Below are 25,084 nucleotides of genomic sequence, written 5' to 3'. Positions count from 1 at the left end.
GGGTTTGTTGCCAGACGGGTGCTACACGCCCATCGTAGAGGTGGAGGGATGCAAGCAGACAGTTCAGAGGGGCAGTGACCACTGAAACTGCGATAGAAAAGAGATAAAGATGCAACAGTGCGGTGCAGAGACAGAGGTTGGAGGGAGCCAGTAAGAGGACGAGAGTTAATGAGACGAAAAGCCTTTGACTGCACCCTACTGAGAAGAGCAGTATGTGGGGAGCCTCCTCACACATGAGAGTTGTACTTCATACAGAGGCAAATAAAACTGCAAGCAGGCTTTGGATAAATCTACGTTCGTTTGTCATTCAATATTTACAAGGAAAGTGTGGGTACAGAAAACTCACACTGTACATTAACTGTTACAATACAGTAAGTACTAAATATCAAGAGAATAGCACAACAAACAATACAGAACAGCTGCATGTACATTAAACATAAAAAACTGCATTCCACCACTCGCACAGGTAGTCCTTGGTTGTTGGGGGAGAAACTCTTAACCTGTTAACTGCACATGGCGGTTTTCTGGAGGTGTCCGTGGTGTGCAGACATAGGGGTAAAAATGAAATTTCCCAAAGGCCAAATTTTGTCTTAGGAATTGAGAGAGCACATGCTAAAGTATATAGTAACGAAATATTAGCTCAATATTTACCTTGGTAAAGCCATGGATGAACATCAAAGTGTCTGATTCCCCACTGAAATGTATGGTTTTTGTTTTCTTTTTCGGTTTTGAAGCCTCAACCATGCTTGCAAGGGCCGGCCTTGGTCACCATGGCACTATATTTGAAATTCACCTGCACAGCCAGGGCTTCATTGAGCAGTCGCACTCGGAACAGCCCAGGCTACATAAAGCAGTTAACAGGTTAAAGGTCATGATACCATGACTTCTGGCAGAAGAGGTACAGTAGTACAGTACTGTATTAGACTTAATTGCAGAATGATGGTGGGAGGTCCTCTAATGATGCTAGTCACCCACAGACTGATGTGGCATTCTGCTGTGTGTGTGTGTGCACATGTGTATGTAGGGATGTCACACTGGTCAGTGTTTTCCGAAAGTCCATTCTTTTACTGAACAAAATTTGTTAAATGAAAATAATATTTGGCCAGCTCAAGGTGGTCATTAAAACTACATTCATTAAAAGAGGGTTTGGTATATCAAGGGTTTTCTGTACCATGGCTGTAAATGCTTTCCATACCAATTTTTTGTGATTAGCATGTTTCTAACCTGATGAAAATCCTTCAACTCCTGAGCTACATTGACAGCCACATGCAATATTGGTGGGTCACTTTGACTAGTACTGAAGGAGACTCATTTCTCCCTCATAACTACCATATGGCTAACTGAAATTCATGTAACCACCTACCTCATACCTACTGTATGCCTAACTGAATTTCATGTACCCATAACTTAGATATTCAAATTGTGACTGTGATCCAGTTCCCTCAGCTAAATGTAAGTGCCTGTAGCCACTGCCATGATTAGACTTAAGTGCAGTTATATGGAATATGATAATCTTGAGCAGGAAAGTGATACACAATAAATGTCACCTAGCATATGGTCACTTATAGGTAGTTTTACATGAAGTAAGTGGATGATGAGCCAAGCTTTTGTGCTATCAAACTTACACAAATGTGGGTCTTACTTTATTGTCACAACTAGTCTACACTGACCTCTGTGTTGATGAGGGTGAATTCCCTGTATGCAAAACCTGGCGTCTCCTCCTCCTTTAGACAAGTAATTTGTAGTATGCCAAACACAACCGTATCGAAGTGTTTTGGCCAGTAACGGTGGCATTTCACTCTGAGGAAGAAAATACAATTCAGGTTGCAAAAACAGTAAACCTTCATTTAAAACTACAAATGTATTCCTAAAAATTGTTTATGTAAATAACTTATTAAGATGATACCTTTTTCATTTTATTCCAGTTGCTTTCACGTGATTATTTTTCTGCCTATGGATGAGTATTAGAACTTAGAAATCAGTGACACTAACCCTTTCAATGAGAGGTCTTTTGTAACTTAAACAAAACTGTCCAGAGGAAATACGAAAGTCCTGAAAAAGAAGTTCTAAGTCTGAAAGGATTGTGTGAAAACTGCAGCAAGTATGGGTTTGTACAAGCAAGAAAAAACTCATATTCAATGCAGCAAATACAGCAAGTACCAATATCTGTGTTTAATAAATGTTTAACACCCTCAAGGTCATCTCACACCATAAGCTATGACAGCCATGTTTCGTATGTGTCCGACATGTACTTAAATTGCATCCCAGCCTATTCAATGAGGTAACTAGCACCAGAAGCTATGCTATATGACCTCAAGGAATGGGGTGTGAAGTGTCAAGTCCAAGGCCAGTCAGAATAAACAAAAGTTGTATAGAGACACTGTCAAAGACCAAACAGCATGAAAAGCTGCCATTAAGCAACCAGGGCTGTTGCACGCATGTTGGTGCCTTTACAAACAATATAAATGAACGTATGACTCACCTGCCCTGCTCTACGACAGTGGTGAGCATGACAATAAGGGTGGACTGCTGTTCCCATACCATGTGCCAAAAGTCAGCACAGGTACCAGCAAGAGGTCCCTGGCATGCAATATATCTGTTCACGATGCCAGACCCTTGCACCTCCATGTTGACATATGACGCATTAATGTAATCACCAGATGGCGCCGCTGTCAGTATCACTCGTGTACTGTCATCTGTAATGAGGGGTTTTGAGGGTAAGAAACTGGTCTTTCAGGCATAAATTCATCACAACCTAAGCGATCAAACTATTCTCTTCCACTCTTCTCTCATATATAGGGCAACCAAAACAGTATATGTTGTTGGAATAGTGCATATTGTACAGTATTTAGGGCCATATTATTACAAGAGCAAAATGTGAAGATGTTAGGAGGACCCTAGTTTTTGGTGGTCAATTATGGAACATGACTGTTAGATGTAATCAGTCTGTCTCACTTTACACTGTATTTTATGCAGTAAGGTGAAAAATATTCTACCATCATCACAAACTTAATAAGTTACTGTCAAAAACTGGTGCTTATCCACACCTTTGTGCTCTCAGCTTTTATTTCTGCAATTTGATGATGTATCCAATTTTTTCTTGCTATGCTCAGCTGATTTGGTGCACCTTATGACATACTTTTCAAACTGGAGGGGACTGACATACATTCCTCTAACTCCATCGCTATGGTGGTCATTATTAAAGCTAAATAAAATGGTTTGCACATACACACACACAAAGCAAAAAATACTATAAATACATACAAGGTGAGATGTCCCTGTATCTGTTCTTCTTCTCGTTCTCCTGTCTGCGTGCCTCTGCCACGGTGAGACCAGGCTTGCGTCGGTACAGCTGTTCAAACTGTGCCACCAGAGATCCCGCCTCCAAGCCTTCGCCAAGTAACAGCATGGACTCGTGTAGGGGTGCCACCTCTCCTCCTGCACTCCCGGACGACACCAGGCCAGTTGACTCGGGCACATACTGGAATGCTGGCTCCTCCTGCTCTTCAACCAGGTATACTGAAAGAAAATGGAAGAATTAGAAAGTTTATAAAGGCGAGAAGGAAATTTTACAATGAGTCCACTGGGGGTTAGTGCTGTAATGTACTGAGATGATAACATTACATATTGCAGTGCTTGGATGTAACTAATTATGTGCCATATTTGCTTTGAATACCTTAACTCACTACACCACCAGGCATCCAAGCCCTCTGACACTATACATATTGATGCTCAGCTCTCAGTGACATGCTCGTCACTGAAGTGTTCGTGAATTATGGAAAATAATAGTTCTTTTTCTTTAACTTGACCCAGATCTTCACCATTAAACAACTACTGTAACTGCCATTAATTGGTATCCCAGTGGCAGAAAAAGACAATAATTAAATAATTTATTCCCTTAAAGCAGTGATAAGAAACAGGGAAGTGACCATGGAGGTAAAAAAGTCACTGCATGACAGTATTGTGATATCAACTCTTAACGTATAGAAGTGAAGCTTGGACTGTGTTGAAAGGACACAAGCCAAGAGTAAGAGCAGTGGAAATGAGTTATTTGAGAGGAGCCTGTGGAGTTACATGGAGAGACAGGCTGACAAATGAGGAAGCAAAGAAGCATTGTGGTGTGGATGTGGATGTGACAGAAAGCATTTGGAGAAATACAGAGGTGGTCTGGCCATGTGGAGAGGATGAAGAGTGAAAGACTAATGAGGAGAGTGTATGTGTGTGAGGTGGAGAGGGGAGAGAGGGAAGAGGTGGCCAAAGATGAGATGGAGGGATGGAGTGGAGAGGTATATGAGTGAGGGGGGTGTGAGTTGGGAGCAGGGCCGTGATGTGGCAGGGGACTGGGTAACATGGAGGAGATTTGTTTATGGCCACCTCTTATGGGATTAAGGTGTCTGGCAATAAACGGTTAGACAGAATTGATTCATGATGAAGAGTAAGTAATTTTAGGTCATCAGTGTGAAAATGGCACAAATCAGACAGAACTCGAGTTTTTCACTTTTTTTTTTTTCTGTAAATAGATAGTGACTTAACAGTAAAACAAGAATGTGAGAACCTATCTATCTACAGTCAGACGCCACAACCCCATAAGGGGTGGCCGTTTGCCTTTGAGTTAATTGTTTTATGGGGAGGGGCACTAACCCTTTGCAAACCCACTTGCTGACATGTAGGGAACACCTATGGGTTGGTTATATGGTTAACACCCAGCACTGTAAATGGTTTCCTGGCTTACAGAAAACCATTTGGCGTGTCACTCAATGTAAAGCCACCAGAAAAGGAAGGAAAAGTAAGAAAAACTGACAGGAATGATGGAAGAAATAGGAAGAGAAGAGGGCAGACACAGAAAAAGATTGATAAAAGTGAAGGAAGAAGTAGCAAGCACTATATCAAGTGAGAAAATGCTGCATATTTTGATCAATTAATAGTTACTCACTACTGATTTCATGGCCAAAAGATCATCAAATGTTTCTATTTTAACTGAAAAAATGTCTGTACGGTTGCTGTCAAAACGATTTATTACAACATTTTGCGAGGGAGGGGGAATTAGGTAAAAGAATGTTGGAAATGTTGCTTATAATAAGGACTTGTGTAGTGGATGTCAGAAGGTCATTTAGAGATTAAAATTCTTGTGATAAGTGACGCTGTAAGATAAGGTGGATTTGAAAAGGGAAGTGACGCGGAAATTGGGGACTGTATTCGGTGATAGACTGACAGATAGACAGATACTCTTTTGATACTGTGAAATTGAATTAGGTTGGTTCTTCTTTGTTATTTTTTCCATCACTTATTGCAGGTGGGGGTTTCCAGCTCCTACGCTCTTTTCAACTTAAACTTCACCAAAAACTGGCATCTCTCCACCTTCAGCACCAGTTCTAACAATACACTAACAAGTCACGAAGAAGCGCTGTGAAAATTATGTAGCCACAGTACTGTTTCTAACCACTGGGCAATGTGAAGCTGCAAAAGGGCAAATATCTGCGCAATGAAGAAGCTATGAGTGTGTTATTCCTTATACGTTAAAATAATCTAATCTAGCCTACCCTGACCTACAACCTAACCTACCCTAATCTACTAATCTAACCTAATATAATTTTATGAGGCACTTGTGGCTGAAATTCTGATCCTGACACACACACACACACACACACACAATTTTTACTCACTTTTAAACATACACTTTTACTTACTTTTAATCACACACACACACACACACACACACACACACACACACACACACATTTTTAAAAGTGCCTGATTGTGACCCCAAACATGACATTACCCTGATATTCTATGTGGTTCTAGAGATTGCGTAACACTTCATCCTTAGTGATTCATTTTGCGCATTACATCCCAATATCCTCTTCAATGTTATCATGCAGAATAGGCCTGTCAAAACAGTGTAAATGGCATAAAGGAAAATGTTACGGTGAGAAACACCAACTGAATCGCTACTGAGCAGGAGTTACAGTACGACACTAAGTATGGCCCTAGGAAAAGGCTACATTACCTTACACTAAACCATCTACACTTTAATACTATTAGCCTACTACTATTAACAGTAGTAGCAGTAGCAGTAGTAGTAGGAGGAGGAGGAGGAGATCATTTAGTTTATTTCGCTAATTAAAGACAATTATTTATTATTATTATTATTAATTCTGGTGGGACATGAGGTAACTTTCAATATGCACCTTAACCTGGCCTAGATTTTCGGCCTTTTGCGTTATATATATATATATATATATATATATACATACACCGTAGGGGTGATTCTCCTTGGTTACATGTCAAATTTACCCTCCCATCTGACTACACTTGGCCATCACCTACGCTGGAAGTGGTTAGGTATTGCTATTGAGGGAGAGAGAGAGAGAGAGAGAGAGGATTTTATCCAGCACTCTCGTCGCTTGAGGAGATCCCTGACACCTCTTCCTAAGCGATTTATTTTAGATATGCATGGTTAATCTACTTTTGTGTTCCTGTAGAGTATGGGAATGTTTAAAGGACTGATGTAAAAGAGGAAGACAGTAAGGTGTACTAAGCAAAATAAATCGCTTGAGAAAAGGTGTTAGGGCGGCACACAGGCCACCCTCATTATTTATTTCATTTCTGCTACCTCCTGACGACGGTATTTAGCTTTGAAATTACGTATACTAAATTAAATCGTTAGGAGGCAGCAAGAATAAAATGAAAACATAAAAATCGATGTGAAGAGATTTAGGTATACTCTTATGTAGTAGGTGGTGGCAACCATTATCTACTCACCTGATGTAGTGCTGCCTACTTCTTCCTTCACCTTTACTACTCTTTTTCTGTGCCTGTCCTCCTCTCTTCCTATTTCTCCCATCTTTCCTGTCACTTCCTAGTGCTCTTTTTTTCTCTTTTTCAGGTGGCTTTACACTGAGTGACAAGCCTAATGGTTTCTTGTAGGCCAGGAAACAATTTACAACACTGGGTGGTAACCATATAACGAACCCCAACGCGTTCCCTACGTGTCAGCAAGTGGGTTGGAGGAGGGTTTGTGCCCCTCCCCGTAAAACAACTCAATGAAAAACGGCCACCCCTTACGGGATTATAGCGTATGGATACAGATAATAAAAGTTTCACAAATTATCTCAATTTTTGTTTCAATCATCCGATACTGGAAATTAGTGAGTTTTATTAACAATGGAATACCAAAACACGATTTTTTTTTCCATTATTTGCTCAGGACTTCATGGGAAAAACGGCTATCAAGGAAAGACAAAATTTAACGAAAATTTACTCTGTTGTTGAGTAACCCCAGTCTATATGGCCGAGCAGACCCATCAACCGCAGGCAAGCAACCGCCCTGCAACGTATACTATAGCCGCGTTTTTGTTGTCCAAGCTGACGGATCGAATTCGAAGCCATCTCCGGTGAAACCAAGCTGCGCCGTTTTTTGTCGGCCAAAGTGATACGAAGCCGGCCAAGCGTTTGTCATCGAAACCAAGACCGACGACCGTCTTCGTATTCCACCCAAGCGTGGTCGGGAGCAGTCTTGGTGTAGCTTGGGGGGAGTGAGAATGGCCAGCAAGGACACGTAAATGATAAACATCATGATATCAGCATTATGTACATCAAATTAGGGTGCAGGTGGCTAATATTAACGACATATAGAGCCAGTTCAGCACAAATAACGGCTACGTATAAGTTGCATATTCGTCAGATCATCTTCGGCGAACCCATCTGTTTACATTGCGATCACGTGTAATTTTTCGGTTCTACGTGCCCTGGACTGTTTTTGCGGACAGAAACCAAGCGCCCCAAGACACGCTTCGAATCCCAAGCTCCAGCTTGAACGACAAAAACACGGACTCCCGCCTTCAATGTACTGTATGTAGATCGACTAATTTCTACGCACACATTCACTTTGGTAACACTTAACAAACAACACCACATAACAAACACTTAACACCACTTAAACACATAACACCACACAGCACTCAACACCACATAAACTCTTAACACCACATAACACAAAACTACGGTACATACTTAATTCAATCGACATAAACACTTAACACGGCAAGCACTTAATCAATCGACACAAAACACCATCACTAGAAGACGACAATGTCCACAAAGCAGCCAATTTCAGGATTAACTTATTCACTACCAAGTCATTGATTTTTACCCGTTACTCCGAATGATAATATTCTGCTGCGCCTGTGAACTGTTTACGTGTATCCTTACACCACACCACTACGGCGGGCGTGTAACACCCGTCAAGCAACAAACTCTCTTCCCTTTTCTGTTCAACTCTCTAATGCATGAGTCAACTGTTACTCCTGGTCCTTCATGTATGCAACAGGTCAAGTCTGGAACTGTCTTCCTGTGTCTGTATTTCCTACTGTCTATGACCTTCAGTCCTTTAAACGCATTAAGTCACGGCATCTCGAAATGAACACATTTTGAATTTGGTTCTTACGTTTTGTTTTGTTTTTTTCCTTGAAGGGAACAATCTTGCGGGCTTCATGCCTTTGGTTCCTGTTTCCTAGCATTAAAAAAAAAAAAGGAAAAAAAAAAAAAAAAGGACGAGGTACGTATAAACTCAACCAACTCTCCGTACTAAAAAAAAAAAAAAAGGTGTTGGTCGCAAGAATAAAGGAAAATACTAGGTCATCCAGCCACAACAAAACTCGCACAAAGAACTACTGTAATCCAAGACATTAAATACGGTACCTTTCTGGGGCTTTGGCGTTCGGATCTGGAACTTTTTCACTCGGCGAAGTATGTGTGTGTTAACGACGAACAGGAAGCTGCGACGTGGTGGTGAAGGGATGTACTGGTATTCGTATTTAACATCGTAGGGGCTGCTGTTGTATTTAGAAGCCAATTTCGAACTGAAATTTACGACACGATCCAATAACTTTGAATTCAAAACGCGGTCCACCACCTTCGAATTCAAAACAACCGAACCGTCGTGGGTCGTCGGCAACGGTCCCTGGAGCACCATCGCCATCTTCATTTTACCGCTGATACCACTCAAATAGCGGGCTTATCACCCTTCCCTGAAACTTAACCTTACCGTGTTATCTAATCTGGGTTGCGACATACTACCAACGGCTTTAATTATCTGTGTACTTCCTGCGTGGGTTAGTCTATCTGTTGCTAGAGGCCTTAATCCAGTAAGGGGTGGCCACAAACAAATCGCATCCATGTCGCCCTGTCCCCGCCATTTCACTGCCCTGCTCCCAGCTCACACTCCCTTCAACCAACGAAGTTGGAGAAGATTGTCTTCATTTTTTTTTTTTTTTTTTTTTTTTTTGTCCACACGGTATCTCCAAATGTTCTCAATGAATTTCAATGAAATTTTGCGGAAGGGTGGGCCATGGGCCAAGAAAGTCTTGATTAAATTTGGAGACGGATCCGAATCCTATGTATCCTGCACAATATTTCAAAAAGTTTGCAGTGAATTTCAATTAAACTTTGTGGAAGAGTGGGCCATGGGTCAAGGAATAACTGATTAAATTTGGGAGCGGATCCGGATCTTATGTATTTCACACAATATCTCCAAGGATCCGGATCCTTTTTAATGGCAGTGGCACTGGCGGCGGTATGCGCTCTCTGAGTGCTTTCTAGTATTAACCCATATAATCCCTGATGGATCTACATTTTTATTGTCATTTACTTATCTATTTACGAGGGGGGGGGGATAGATTGCATCAGACGTCATTAGATGTCATGCTTGTGCTATTATCCAAACTAATACTATATACTGTCCAACATCAAACAACTACTGCTGCTACTACTACCAGGTGTCCTGCCCCTCACAGCCGCCAGATTATTATTATTATTTTTTACTGAAAGGCTCTGATCTCGCCTTACAACCCCCACCGCTACCAGTGGCCAGTCCTGAGTTGAAGGAAATAATCTGGCGACCGTAAGATATAAATACGTAATGGGACTGAAGGGTTAACACTTCACCCCGAGGACATTTTTCGTTTTAATGAACACTAGTGGTGCTGACGAGGAGCCTACACGTGGTGGCGCTGTGTACCCTGCCTGGAAAGAAGCAGCTGCGGCGTCCACCCTGGGGCTAAAACTACTCATATTTCCCTGCACCTCTCCATGGGGAAGGATCCTGGTCCGACCCTGGTTAGGCGCTGTCTACCACAAGGGGGCGCCGGATCCCTTCACAGTATACAGTATGTAGTCGGCTGCTTACCTGTGGTCGGCGGGTCTGCTCGTACCAAGGTTATGCAACAACAATAAACTCTAGTATCAAAATATTACAACTATACAGTACAATAACCCTTGTCAGAAAATTCCCCCAAAGCTACCGTCAGACGCCAGGAGGAGACGTACAAGAGGTGAAATATTAACCACACTTTCGTCTATGCATATACAGGAGGCAAAAACAATAATAATGACGACCCAAAGCACTACCTAAGGATACAGTGTTCACCATACCTATTTCCAACATATTTATTTTCCAGTACAGAGGAGGACGGTTATGAGGAGGAAATAGGTGGCGAGCATGACGAGGGCCGTAAGTGCAGAAAATATCGATCCATTTATTTATTTTTTTTTGTCAAATAATTATGAAACTCACATAATATTCAAGGGAAAAAAAAGGGCTGCTAGGCTACGTAAATTGTCTGGGTTTTGAATATCACTCAGTTTCGTTGTATAGTAGAGAAGGGAATCAGTATTTACGTTCGCAATTACGGCTACTAGGTATACATGTTTTGACAGCTTTTCGGTTCACTAGATAGCACGACTGGTTTTCAAAAATAAACGCATGGTGTTTGGTTAGTGATCGTGCTGCTGTTATGTGGTATTTAGCCGCAAATTTAGATATGCAGAGAAATGAGGTGCGTACGTGACCCACAACCTGTTTCAACTGCCTCTCGCCGCTTCCCCACCCCATGTGCTGCTCCCAACGCCAGCTAATGCAGTTTGCCTAACGAGATTTCCACCCAATGTCCCAACTCAGCACACTTTCCATAGCACTTCACTCCTTTACCTCATCCTAGGGGTGGAAATAGACGAGTGACAAAATTAATGTACGGAAATCTCTATATATGGCACGCCGTCTCTCTCTCTCTCTCTCTCTGAAGCATAAGACTAGGATGAATGAAACAAAATTACACAGAGGATGGCGACCAGAAATTTTTAATCGTAATCATTATAGGCGGTTTGTTCTAATTTGACAAATAATTACCTTTTCAAATCAAATGATGGTCAAATGTAGTCAGGTTGGAGAGCGAATTTGACTATTAACCAAGGAGACTCGTTTCCACCTCATAATTACTGCTCGTCGAATTTCATGCAACCACAGCTCAGTATTCAAATTCAAAGTAGTCCAGTTCCGTCAGATGAAAACAGCCTCGTCGGTTGAGAAGCTCCCTAATACCTTTTCCAAAGCGATTTATTTTTGTTTATTACACCTTACTGTCCTCTTCCGTGTTACGTAAATCTTTCCAAATGCACTATAGTCTGCATAGATAGCGTACGAAAGGATGTTTACCACCCATATCCCAGAATAAATCACTAAGGAAGAGGTGTTAGGGAGCAGCAACGAACACAGAGAGGTTACATGGCTATATATTTGATAGGGCTTCAGTTATTATTTTTCTTTTTCTTTTCTTTTTTTAAATACAAACTGACCTAAAATTGCCATCACTCCATCTATTGTGTTGATTTGTAACGATAAATTAACTACAGCAATAGATAGATAGATAGATAGTATGCTAGTCACGAAGAAGTGCTATGAAGAGGATATGGAGCAATACTCTTGTCTTTCTGCCACTGAGCAACGCAAAAGGACGAAAATCTGGGCCATGTTAAGGTGAAAGAAGTAGGGCAGAATATTTTGAGAGAGAGAGAGAGAGAGAGAGAGAGAATTAATGTACCCGAGTTTCTGTGTGTGTGTGCGTGCGTGTGTGTGTGTGTGTGTGTGTGTGTGTGTGTGTGTGTGTGTGTGTGTGTGTGTGTGTGTGAGAGAGAGAGAGAGAGAGAGAGAGAGAGAGAAGAGGAGCAGTGAATTCATGTATCTACAGAGTGTGTGTGTGTGTGTGTGTGTGTGTGTGTGTGTGTGTGTGTGTGTGTGTGTGTGTGTGTGTGTGTGTGAGAGAGAGAGAGAGAGAGAGAGTTAATGAATAATACGCAAAATAAATCGCTGAGGGACAGGGACTAAGATGCCTCCACCCTTAGACTCTGACCCGACACACACACACACACACACACACACACACACACACACGTACCGCCTGATTTGGACCGACTTATTCACCCACTCACACTCACCATCTTCCTTTTAGGGGATAGGGAGGGAGTTGAGGGACGTTTGTATAACCAGGCAGTGGATCCGCCCGGTTCTAGGAATGCCACCACGTGAAGAGGACTCTCTCTCTCTCTCTCTCTCTCTCTCTCTCTCTCTCTTAATTACAGTGTTCTCTCTTTCAAAATAGTGCTCTCTCTCTCTCTCTCTCTCTCTCTCTCTCTTCATTACAGTGTTCTCTCGCAAAATAGTGCTCTCTCTCTCTCTCTCTCTCTCTCTCTCTCTCTCTCTCTCCTACAAAATAGTGCTCTCTCTCTTTCTTTCTTAATTAGTGTGTTCTCTCTAACAAAATAGTGTTCTTTCTCACAAAATAGTGCTCTCTCTCTCTCTCTCTCTTACAAAATAGTGTTCTTTCAAAAAACAGCCCCCTCCCCTCTCTCAATTACACGCATTTCCCATTTTCCTGGTATCCCAAAATAAAAAGTCTTATCATACATTACACACCGGAACTGTTAGAGGAAATGATTGCTCCCTAACGCCTCTTCCTTACCGATTTATTCTTGGAAACGGGGGGGCTAGTATCATCTGTATGTTATTTACGCAGAGTAAGGTGATGTTAGAATGATTTAGGTAACCAAAGAGGGCGACATGGTGTAATAAGCAAAATAAATCGCTTAGGAAGAGGTGTTAGGGAGCTTAATACGGATCTTGCGTGGATTTATATTTCATTCATCTTAACTTTCCAGAATTCTTCGTCCTTTTAGTTTCTTTTCACGTAACTAAATAGAAAGACAATACTACAGCTCTACATCTTTTTCACATCACTTCTTCGTGACTAGCATCATATTCTAGTGTCAATTTTAGGGCAAGTGAAATGAGCACAGGAAATTCTAGTGCTAATCTATTGTTGCAACTCAGCATTCAAGATGGAGAGATGGTAATTTTGGGCCAAGTAGTGTGAAAGGAGTATAGAAACTACATTATGTTAAACAGTGGGTGAGGGAATGGATGAGGAGGGTGAGGGGAGAGGGGGGAAGGGTGAGAGGGGGGTGAAGGGAGAGGAGGGAGAGGGGGGAGGAAGGGGGGATAAAGGTGGGGTGTTCGGGTAACAGGGCGAGGGTGGGGGTAGAGGGACTGAGTGGGGTGAGGAGGGGGGTGAGTGGGAGGTGAAGGGGGGGATGAGAGTAGAGGGGTCAGAAGGGGGGGATAAAGGTGGGGTGTGGGGGTGACGGGTGGGAGGCGTGGGTGGGGGGAAGAGGGACTGCGTGGAGTGAGAAGGGGGGAAGGAATGAGTGGGGTGAGGAGGGGTGAGTGGGAGGTGAAAGGAGTGAAGGGGGTTTAGATAAGAGCAAGGTGTACGTGACAGGGATAATGCTTATAATGACGGCGTGATAAGGAGCAGGTGTGTGTATCCAGCCTTATCGCACTCCCTTATCTCTCTCTCTCTCTCTTTCTGTTCCCTTTACCCTCTCTCAACCCCATTTTAACTCCTCTTTTTCAACTTCTTTCTTTCATTCTCTCCACTTTCCATTCCTCAACTCTCAACCTCGATTTCCTCTCTTTTCCCTAACCTCTCGTCTTTATCTCTACATCTCACTCTCACTCCTGTTTTTACTCTGACCCCCTTCTCTCTCTCTCTCTCTCCATCCCACGTCTTCTTGCACTCTTTTCTCTCATCCCTTCCTCTCTTTTACTCTTTTCATCATTTCCACTTCTCTTTTAATCTCTCTCTTTTCCGTACTCTCTCTCTCTTTCTCTTTGCCTTTATAACGTCACTCCTTTCCTTAACCTCTCTCTCTCTCTCTCTCTTTCTCTCTCCCTCTCTCTATTTTTACTTCTTCCCCTTCTCTTTTATTCTCTTTTTCGTAGCCCCAATTTGTCTCTCTCTCTCTCTCTCTCCCGCGTTTTAACCTCACTGCGAGATAAGAGTGTGTGTTATCTCTCACCACAGTCTTATCATCAGGTCATCTTGGAGTTTATGTGTAGATCGGCACGCACGCACTGCACACACACACACACACACACACACACACACACACACACACACACACAATCATACTTAGCCTACAGTATATACACTTACATATCCCCCCCCCTCTCTCTCTATTTTATCCCAGTCTTTCTCTCCTCCTCCCCTCTTTCCTTCTCTGCTTCTGTTGCCCTCACCATTCATCACACCCACACACACACACACACACACACACACACATACATACATACATACACCACACACACACATACAAGCACAACCATACATACATACACATACATTCACAAACACACCCACACACACATACACAGTAACAGGTGAAGGAAGGCACCTTGATTAATCACACGCACACACCTGCACGTCTCACTCCAGGTGCACCGTCACTATGAGATAAGAAAACAGTAGCACTAGAACATGATGATAGTCACGAAGAAGTGCTAGGGAGAGGATGCAGGGTCGTAGTATTCAAGTCACCCATGTAAAAAAAAGAAAATGAAAAACTCGCAAATCCTCATAAAAAAATAAATAAATCGCTAAGGATGAGGTGTTACGTTGTTGTCTTTTTCTGTCACTGAGCAGTCTCTCATGTCCAAAAAAAAAAAAAAAAAAAAAAAAAAAAAAAAAATAATCTTCCGGGTAAAAAAAAAACTCGCAAATCCCCCAACTAAAAATAAAAATAAATCGCCAAGGATCCGGTGCTTCGTTAAGGTGACTTATTTATTTATTTATTTTCGCTATTATTTAACATTTTCCTCAGTTGGGTTTTGTCTAGTGAGTTTGCTTTCACCTGACAAAAATGCGCAATGGTTAAGGAAGTTCCCTAACACCTCTTCCTAAGCGATTCATTTTGCTTATTACACCTTACTATCGTCATCTGTGTTACTACAATCACCCCAACACCGCCGTCCTCTGCATAAGGTACAAAATGATACAGGGATAACACTGGTGGGGATCGAGAGCGAGAGACTAACGAGGAGAATGTATGTGAGTGAGGTGGAGGGGGGCAGAGGGAGGGGAAGGCCAAGGATGAGAAGGAGGAATGGAGTGGAGAGATATATGAGAGAGGGGGTGTGTGAGCTGGGAGCAGGGCAGTGATATGGCGGGGGACAGGGCGACATGGAGGCAATTTGTTTGTGGCCACCCCTTACGGGACTGAGGCGTCTGGCAGTAGATACATAGTAGACAGATAAGTAACACTGAAAAATCTGGCCACAGGTTCAGATCACGTAAGAAAACCTGGGGATCAAACGAATTTACAAGCGATAAGAGGGTAGTGAGGATAGGCGTGACGCGTGCCCCACCAGCAGGAATTTGGGACCGGGGTGGGATTGGGCTGGGATCTGTGTTAGAGAGTACATGGCACTGCAGTCCCCAGGCTCCCGCTTCCGCCCATAAGAGAGTGGCCCAAACCCGGAAAGAGAGGGAAAGAGAGGAGGAGAGGAGAGAGAAGGAAGAGGGAAATGGGGAGAGAAAAAAAAAAGTAGTGTATGGTTTGTTGTTGTGTACTGAATACTGAGAGAGAGAGAAAGAGAGAGGGGGGGGAGGGGGGAAAGAAATGAGAAGAAAGGAGAGAGGGAGGGGTAAGACAAGAAAGGAGAAGGTGAGGGAAGAGAGGGAAATGAAGGGCAGGAAAGAGGAAGGAGAGAAAGTCAAGGGAAGGAGAAGTGGAGGGAGGGAGGGAGAAAGCGAAGAGAAGGATATGAAAGTGAGGAATATTAGAGAAAAAAAAGGAAGAACATAAGATATAATGGAAACGGTAAGAGAGGGGGAGAAAGAAGAGAGAGAAGGAGATGAAAGAGATAAAGGGAGAAATAGACAAGGGAGGAAAGGGTGAGGATGGGAAATGAGAGGAATGGGGGAAATGAGAGGAAAGGGGAGACAGAGGAAAAGGTGAGGGCAGGGGGAAAGGGAGAAGAGGGAAATAAATAACTAAATAAAACAGTAACTACGGCGGGAAAGTATAACTAAATAACTAACTAACAAACTAAAGCAGGGAACGTATAACAACACAGTAGTCACCATTCTGCTTGACGGTGAGGACCAGTTCTCCTGAATGACACTCCCTCGACGCTCTGATGAAGTTCACCACCTGTTCGTGGGTCATCGCCGACACATCACGCCCGTTGATTAGCAGCACCTGTGGGGAAAAAAGTAGTAGTAGTAAAAAATAATAATAATAATAATAATAATAATGATAATAATGTACAGTAAACTCATCATTCTCATCACAATACTATGGCTCTACATCCTTTCCACTGCACTTCTTCGTGACTATATTATTTCTAGTGTTAATCTCGTTATAACTCGGCACTGAGGAAGGATAGACGGCAATTTTAGGCCAAGTTAGAGTGCACAGAGTAGAGTCTCCTTATCAGCCCCACCTTGTTCACCTTTATCACGATTCTCATTTACCTGGCGACCTTGCTTACCTTTATTCATACCTGACTACGTGATCTGCATCATCATCATCATCATCATCACAACCCTAATCCCTACTTACTCCATCATCATCATCATCACCCCCTTCATTTCCACCACGTAGTCTCCATCTTCATTAGGTCACAACTACTGTATAATCCTTTCACTTTAACCAGGCCCAGATTTTCAACCCTGCTTATTTCATTTACCTCCGGAAACCATTTACAACGCTGGGTGGTAACCATATAACCAAATAACTGGGTAATATGGAGCCTACTATAGTGTCCCCATTAACTGGGTGGACAGACGCAAACGCAACGTCCACCGGGAACCAAAGCTACATACTTTTCCACCCTCCGGCAAGGGAACACTGATTCACTGCATGGGATTGCACTCAAGGGACGATTGCTTGCCTGTGGCTGATGGGTCAGTTCAGCCTAACAGACCGGGGTAACTTAACAACAATAACAACTCACCTGGTTTTCCTAATTAACAAACCTCACTCACCCAGGCCCCCTCGCTAACCCACTTCACACACCTGCTCTCCTTCATTAGGTCTGCTGCCTTGTTCGCCCAGCAAGACATTAATGAGAAGGCTGTAGTTCCGTCCGTCCTTTGTTAATCTACTACTGACTCATTTATCCATCATATTTACCTCTCACTCATTTACTCACCTGGTTCCCTTCGTTAGGCCTGCGGAAGCTGGTCCACAGGTGTATTTTATTCTACTCACCTCCCTCGTTCATTACTCTACTACTAACTCGTTTACCCACCCTACTTAATTCTTACACGTTAAACCTACCACCACATTCACTTCTTACTCGTTAAACCTGGCTCATTTACTCACCTGATCACCTTAGTTAATCCTTGAGTAGCATCAGTCCGCAGGTGTTTGTTTAGCTCCACTGTTCAATTCATTAGTCCAACAAGTCTCCACAATATTTATCGCTGTTCTCCTTAAACCCGATTCATTTACCTCTTACTCGTTAAACCTGACTCCTTCACTCACCTGGTCCCCTTCGTTAAGCCTGGGGTAGCATCGGTCGGCTGGGGTGTTGGGTGCTACGCGGGACACCAGGACGGGGAGGCTCTGATCCGCTCCACCCTTGACGTTGAAACCGAATTTACCTCCTTCATCCGGTTTCATCTTGATCGTGACCAACCCGTGGGCGCTCTCCTCACTCCCTCCCGGCTTGAGGTAGGCAGGCAGGCAGGCAGGCAGACAGGCAGAGAGGGGAGGAAAGGAAAAGGCAAAAAGGTCAGTGCCACCATCACCACCAGCCAAGCAAAAAGTGTGTTAAAAAGGTGTTTGTGTGCAGAGTGCGAGTGTGCTTCTGGAAGGCCTGGGAGAGCTTAAAGTAAATACATCTTAAATATCCAACAATAACCTCCAATCCCATCCCCAACCCCATAGTCAACGGTATGTTCCATAACACCTCTACCTAGGCAATTTATTTAGCTTATTACACCTTACTGTCCTCCTCTGGGTTATAAAAATCATTCCAATATTGCCATACTCTGCATAAATAACATACAGAAGAATATTAACCATAAATATAAAAAAATAAATCGCTAAGGAAGAGGTGCTAGGGAAATTCATGAACTGACGAGAAAGCGAGTCAAAGAAACAACTATATTCCCAGTTCCGTATGAAGAAAACTGACAACTAGCGAAATACAGTGAAACATCCTATCTCTACCAGTGTGTGTTTCAGATAGTTTCATTTTTTCCACTACGTATTGGTCAAACTTTGGGACGATGCTGGTGTCTCTGGCTTGTATTCTCACTGGTTACGGAGGCTCCCTAACACCTCTTCCTTATTGATTTATTTACGGATACAACTGGGTAATATTTTTGTATATTATTTATGCAGATTACGGCGACACTGGAAGGACTGAAGTGACACAGGAGAGACGGCAAGGTGTAATAAGCAAAATAAATCGCTTAGGGAGAGGTGTTAGGGAGCTTGCTTTACTGACGAGAATAACGGCCTTTGGTCTTTCAAAGTACCGTAGCACCATTTTATAAGTGATTTAGTTTGCAATTTACTAGATATTTTCGTATGCTACTTTTTTTTATGGATACGGTTTCCGAGGGTTAATAACTGGAACTTAATTAAGGTGTAGTATGCAGAGTAAATCGCTGAGGGACAGGAGTTAAAAATCTCCCAAACCACCCAGAATATAACACACTAAGATTCAAGAGACACTGTATAGGAGTGATCTTATAGTATCAACCCATTCAGTACGAGGATACCTTTATTATTATCATTATTATTATTAGTTATTGTTATTATATTATTATTATTATTATTATTATTAGTTGTTGTTGTTGTTATTATGTTCTTTCATTATTATTATTTTCTCTCTTCACTGTTGTTATTACTATCATTATTACTGTTATTATTAGTATTGTTTATTTATCTGAAGTATTAATAAATCCGACATCATCGTGATGAGAGGATTATGAAAGTAAGACCACGAAGGAGAAGACATCTGTTCATATTTCCTAGCGAGATGCAAAAACTATCACAATATATATTTTTCTGAAGATTTACCGGTACCTATCCACAATAACACCCTCTCGTAATACTCTTGTAAAATAATGCAACTTTCCCTAACCCAATTGATCTGAAAATGTATGCGTGGAGAAATGACAGATTATTGAATGCTGTGTGTGTGTGTGTGTGTGTGTGTGTGTGTGTGTGTGTGTGTGTGTGTGTGTGTGTGTGTGTGTGTGTGTGTGTGTGTGTGTGTTGTCTATCGTAAACAATACACATATACATACACACAAACTCACAAACCTACATTAATCCACAATCACAGATCTATAAACATGCATCCATACACACAAACATACACTCCTTATACAAACACATGCATACGCACATACATACGCACATACAAATGCACTCACTATTATCCATAAAAGTACACCTACATACACAAATACAGTCACACACACACTCATTCTCTCTCTCTCTCTCCCCCTCCTTCCCTCCCTCCACCCTCTCTCTCCCTCCCCCGCTTCGCTCTCTCTCTCTCCCCCTTCCTCCCTCCCTCTCTCTTTCTTTCTCTTTCCCTCCCTCCCCCCTCACTCCCTTCCTTCTCTCTCTCTTTCTTTTTTGGGCAGTAAGGGCGGTTTCTATATTGGATGCCCCCAGAGACTCGCCTTTATGAGCACCTCGGCTTTAACACACCTCCCCTCCTCCCTTTGTACTGGAGGGAGGGAGGGAGGGAGGGAGAGAAGGAAGGAGGGAGGGAAAGGAGAGACTGAAGAGGAAAGGAAGGAAGGAGAGAGAGGAGGAAACAGCGAGAAGGAAGGAGGGAGGGAGAGAAAAGGAGGAGGCTGGAAGATGGGAAGGAAGGATGGAAAGAAGACAGGGTGAAATGAGAGAGAGAAAGAGACAGAGAGAGAGAGAGGCAATGAATGAGGGAAGGGAGAAGGGAAGAAGGGGGTTTAGAGAGGGAGGGGGGAGGGGGAGGGAGGAGGAGGAGGGGGAGAAAAAAGGAAGGCAGGAAGGAAGGAGGAAGGGTGGGGGTGTGAGGGGGGGGTAGAGCAAACGAAGAAGCATGAAAGGTGAAAGAGAGGGGTCTAAGCCCCCCTCCCCCCCAGGGCTCACACACACACACGAGGGAAGGAAGGAAAGAAGGAAAGAGAAGGAAGAATGGGAATGAATGAATGAAAGATGGAAGGATGGAAGGAAGGAGACAAAAAAAACACGTACATAAACACACACACACATACACACACACACACACACACACACGCACACGCGCGCGCGCACGGTCTAAAATTAGCAGCCTTAAAGGTGAGGAGCTGAGGCCTGTGGATGGGCAATAGGAGCTCTCTCTCTCTCTCTCTCTCTCTCTCCTTATCTGTCACTGATATCATTTTATCAGAATTGGCTGATTCAAATCCCTAACCCACCCACATATCAATATCCTCCCCCCTCTCTCTCTTTCTCACTCCCCAGCCCACCCACTCTCTCTCTCTCTGTTTCACCCGCCCACCCATTCGTTCACCCACCCACCCACCCAGTCATCTCTCTCTCTCTCTCTCTCACCCACACGCCCCTCCACCCACTCACTTCTCTCTCTCTCTCTCTCTCTCTCACTCACTTCTCTCTCTCTCTCTCCCACACGCCCCTCCACCCACTCGCTCACTCACTTCCTCCCCCCCCTCTCTCTCTCTCACCCACACACCCACCCGCTCGCTCAGTCACCCACCCACCCACCCAACCAATCTCTCTCTCTCTCTCTCTCTCTCACCCACCCACTCGCTTACCCACCCACCCACCCATCCAGTCATCTCTCTCTCTTTCCCACACGCCCCTCCACCCCCTCTCTCTCTCTCACCCACACACCCACCCACTCACTCTCTCACCCACACACCCACCCACTCGCTAACCCACCCACCCACCCAGTCTCTCTCTCTCTCTCTCTCCTTGCTCACATCTTCCACTGCGTATTCGATGGGAAAGTGGATTAGTTTTGATCAATTCGTTCTACTTACTCCTTCCTACTTACATTAACCTACTAACGCTTTCTCTACGCTCCTACTTACACCTGTCTACCAACGGCTTGTTTAAGATATGATTTAGTTATATTTATCCTTCAAAAACCATCATCATCATCATCGCCTTTTCATCTACTTCCCTTGATCATTGTCACCGTCATCATCTTCATCATTATTTTTATCGTTATTAGTCATCATCATCACCATCACTTATCATTATCATCATCATCATCATTTTTATCGCCTTCCACTGCCCAGTCATTTCACATTTCCCCTAACCAATCAGTTTTATTACAATATTCCTTTCATCTTAACTTGGCCTAGATTTTCGTCCTTTTGCAGCATATTTCACGTAGCTCAAAGGCAGACAAAAGACAATGCTACGGCTCTACATCCTTTCCACAGCACTTCTTCGTGACTAGCACCATATATTTGTGTTAATCTATTGTTACAACTCGGTATTCAAGATGGAGATATGGCAATTTTAGGCCAAGTTAGAGTGAAATGAGTACTGGACCAGGTTAGAATGAAAAGAGTATCAGACTAGAGTGAAAAGAGTATTAGACCAAGTTAGAGTGAAGAGAGTATAGCAGTACAGACGACGAAGAGAACAGAGTGAAAAGACCAAGATAGAGTGACATGATCAAGGCTTCACGTTACATCATCTTTACCTATCAGAGTGAGTCATGCTACCTGAGATAAGATTAAGGATTTCACACCTGCATCTCAGCCTTCCTCACCTGTGCTACCATCTATCTACTTATTTATCTATTTATTTATCTATCCCAATCCACTATTTCAGAGGGTAAAATCAGAGAGTAAGACAGACAAAATAGATTTTTTTTTTTTTTTTATGTGACCGACTCTGGGCATAGGCTTCACAGCCTGCTATCAAGGCCCAGCAATCCTCCTACATACCATACACCTCTACATGTCACCACTTCGGCGCTAACACCCACCGTCCATATTGAATACATGCTAGGGCTGTCTCATACAGGACTGGTATATTGGTATTAGCGAGGGTATTTTTACGACATGTCGGCGGGTCTTCTGGTAGATCAGTAAAGCCTGATATTTATGAAACTCAAATCCTTAAACTGTTCCCTGCCCCAGCCGGGATTCGAACCTGGGTCCGTTAGGACCGCAGGCCACCTCTCTACCGATTGAGCCACAGATGGTGAAATATAAGACACTTAGACTCACCCTTCCTTCACCTTATCCCCCCACCCCTGCCTCACCCTACCTCTTTCCCCTGCCTTACCTTACCTCATTCCCTGCCTCACCCTACCTCCTTCCCCTGCCTTCCCCTACCCCCTTCCCCTGCCTTCCCCTACCTCCTTCCCCTGTCTTTCTCTGCCTCACCCCAAACCGCAGTCATACCCTGCCCCGCCCTCCCTTCAATGCCCGTCACCCCGCCCTGCCCTTTACCGTTGAGCACCGACAGGACCCCCCTCACCCCTCTCCCGCACACCCCCCTCACCCCTCTCCCGCACACCCCCCTCACCCCTCTCCCGCACACCCCCCTCATCCCTCTCCCGCACACCCCCCTCACCCCTCTCCCGCACACCTCCCTCACCCCTTTCACATACCCAAACCCCCCCTCTGCCCCCTCAAACCCTACCCACCCCTGCCTTTCAACTCTCTCCCTGCCATACCCTTCCCATCCCTGCCTTACATCACCAATCTCTCCTTCCTAACTCTGCCTCATTCTGCCTTTCCTCTCCATGCCTTACCCTGCCTTCTCACCCCCCTCTCTCCCACCACTCCTCTCCACTCTACCACAACACCACACCAAATCCACACCATCTTCCCTACCACACTCACTCCACCCCACTCCCACCCTTCTCTTATTCCTACCTACCGACCTACCTTTCCCTACCCCTCTCACGTCTACCGTCCCCCCTCCCCTCCCCTCCCCTCCTCTACCCACACACAGACCTCCCCATCTCACCTCCACCCCACCCTTACCCCTCCCCTCCCACTCCACCCCCACCTCGCTAGCAAGTCCACACCATCCTGTTGTACCCCTCCTCCTCCCCTTCCACCTCTCCTCGTCTCACTCCTCCCCATCCTCCTCCTCCACCCCTCTTCCACCCCCTCTTATGTGTGTCAAAGGTAATGATTCCACTGGTCTCTCTCTCTCTCTCACACACACACACACACACACACACACACACACACACACACCTCCCCTCATCACAACTCCAAAGACAATAGACAGTAACCAATATGCAAGAAAACCACCCACTTTATCCTTTTGCAACTATACTGTATATATATAGTAAACACAGAAATAGATACAGTGAATAGATAGATAGGTATAGATAGATAGATAGATATGGACACCGTGTATGGATAAGCGGATGGATATGATGCTAAATACAATAATGATGATGATGAAGGTGTTAATTGCCTATATTACCTGGATTCACCTGTGCAGATACTTAGAGAGAGAGAGAGAGAGAGAGAGAGAGAGAGAGAGAGTGTGTGTGTGTGTGTGTGTGTGTGTGTGTGTGTGTGTGTGAGAGAGAGAGAGAGAGAGAGAGAGAGAGAGATGATGCCACATGAATGACGTCACACACACCATCCAAGAACAAAGGAAGGAAGAAAACACCATCTGAGGCCAAACAACAAACACACAAACAAACAAACAACAACAATAGCCCAGGGGAAGGAAGTAAACAGGTATGACTAGTTTCCTTCTCTTTATTTGTCTTAATTTCTCTTATTTTCCCGACACTGGATCATGAGAGAGAGAGAGAGAGAGAAAGAGACCACTAAGGCTTTCAAAATATAATAATAATAATAATAATAATAATAATAATAATAATAATAAACAAAAACGTACAAGGTTGGTCCTCTGTCTGTCTGTCTGTCGTGCCCTACAAGAAATTTGACTAGTAACCAAGGAGACTCATTCTAATTCCATAAGACACTGAATTTTAGGCTACCACAACTATGAAGCTTTGAGACTAGTAGCAGGGAAGGTGGTGGTAGTTGTGGTAGAGTGGTGGTAGTTGTGGTAAAGTGGTGGTAGTTGCGGTAGAGTGATGGTAATGGTGGTGGTAGTTGTGGTAGACGGTGGTGGTAGTTGTGGTATACAATGGTGGTAGTTGTGGTGGACAGTGGTGGTAGTTGTGGTAGTGGTGGCAGTTGTGGAGGCTGTCATAGATGTGAAGGAGTGTGGTAGCTGTAGATGTTAATTGTGGTAGCTGTGGTAGACAGTAGTGGCTGATGTGGTATGGTATAAGAATGTGTGTGTGTGTGTGTGTGTGTGTGTGTGTGTGGTGTACACATTTACACCCAGTTCCGGATTGCCACTACACCTCATGACGTCACTAAAGTGTTTGGTGGGAGAGAAAGCTTATTATCTCTCTCTCTCTCGTGTTCTTTCCCTTCTACCTTCTCCTCTTTCTTCCTTTCTTCTTCCTCTTTTCTCCTTCTCTCTTCTTATCTTACTTCCCTTCCCAGCTTTCTTCTACTTCCTCCTCTCTTCCGTCTTTGTCCTCCTCACTTTCTCTCTCCTTTTCTTCCTTCCTCTGTCTTCCCTTCTCCCTCTTTTGTCCTCTCTCTCTCTCTTCTTCTCTCTCACTTTCCTCTCTTCCTCTGTCTTTCCTCCTCCCTCCTTTCTCCCTCTCCTTCTCTTCTCATCTTTCCTCTCTTCCTGTCTTTCCTTCTCCCTCCTCTCTCCTCCTCTGTTTCTCCCTGCCCATTCTTTCTTCTCTCCTCCCTTCTCCTCCTTATCTTTCTTCCCTTCTCCCTCCTCCTCCTCTTTCTTCCCTCCTCCCTCCTCTCTTTCTCCCTGCCTCTTGAACTATCTGGTGTGTATGTCTGTATGTCTGGTCTGCTTGGCGCCATCTTGTCACTCAGAAGGGACCCAACAGAGCTCCTTTATGCTACACCTCAAACATCTC

General features: G+C 43.8%; 1 protein-coding gene across 1 annotated transcript in view; it reads right to left on the bottom strand.

Annotated features, from left to right (window-relative positions):
• Ptpmeg (protein tyrosine phosphatase Meg) overlaps positions 1-25,084 on the bottom strand; it is a 422,625-nt gene that overhangs the window by 8,870 nt on the left and 388,671 nt on the right. Inside the window, exons 17-21 of the mRNA XM_080283952.1 lie at positions 17,662-17,844; positions 16,254-16,371; positions 3,265-3,519; positions 2,483-2,696; positions 1,671-1,800 (exon numbers count right to left, since the gene is read on the bottom strand). Of these exons, the coding sequence (XP_080140078.1) occupies positions 1,671-1,800; positions 2,483-2,696; positions 3,265-3,519; positions 16,254-16,371; positions 17,662-17,844 (900 nt within the window). The remainder of the gene's footprint in view (positions 1-1,670; positions 1,801-2,482; positions 2,697-3,264; positions 3,520-16,253; positions 16,372-17,661; positions 17,845-25,084) is intronic.

The sequence above is a fragment of the Coenobita brevimanus genome, chromosome 99 (assembly GCF_032717465.1).
Source record: "Coenobita brevimanus isolate Jiangsu-jjx chromosome 99, ASM3271746v2, whole genome shotgun sequence".
Taxonomy (NCBI): Eukaryota; Metazoa; Arthropoda; class Malacostraca; order Decapoda; family Coenobitidae; genus Coenobita; species Coenobita brevimanus.
This window is presented reverse-complemented; position numbering and strand designations above follow the sequence as displayed.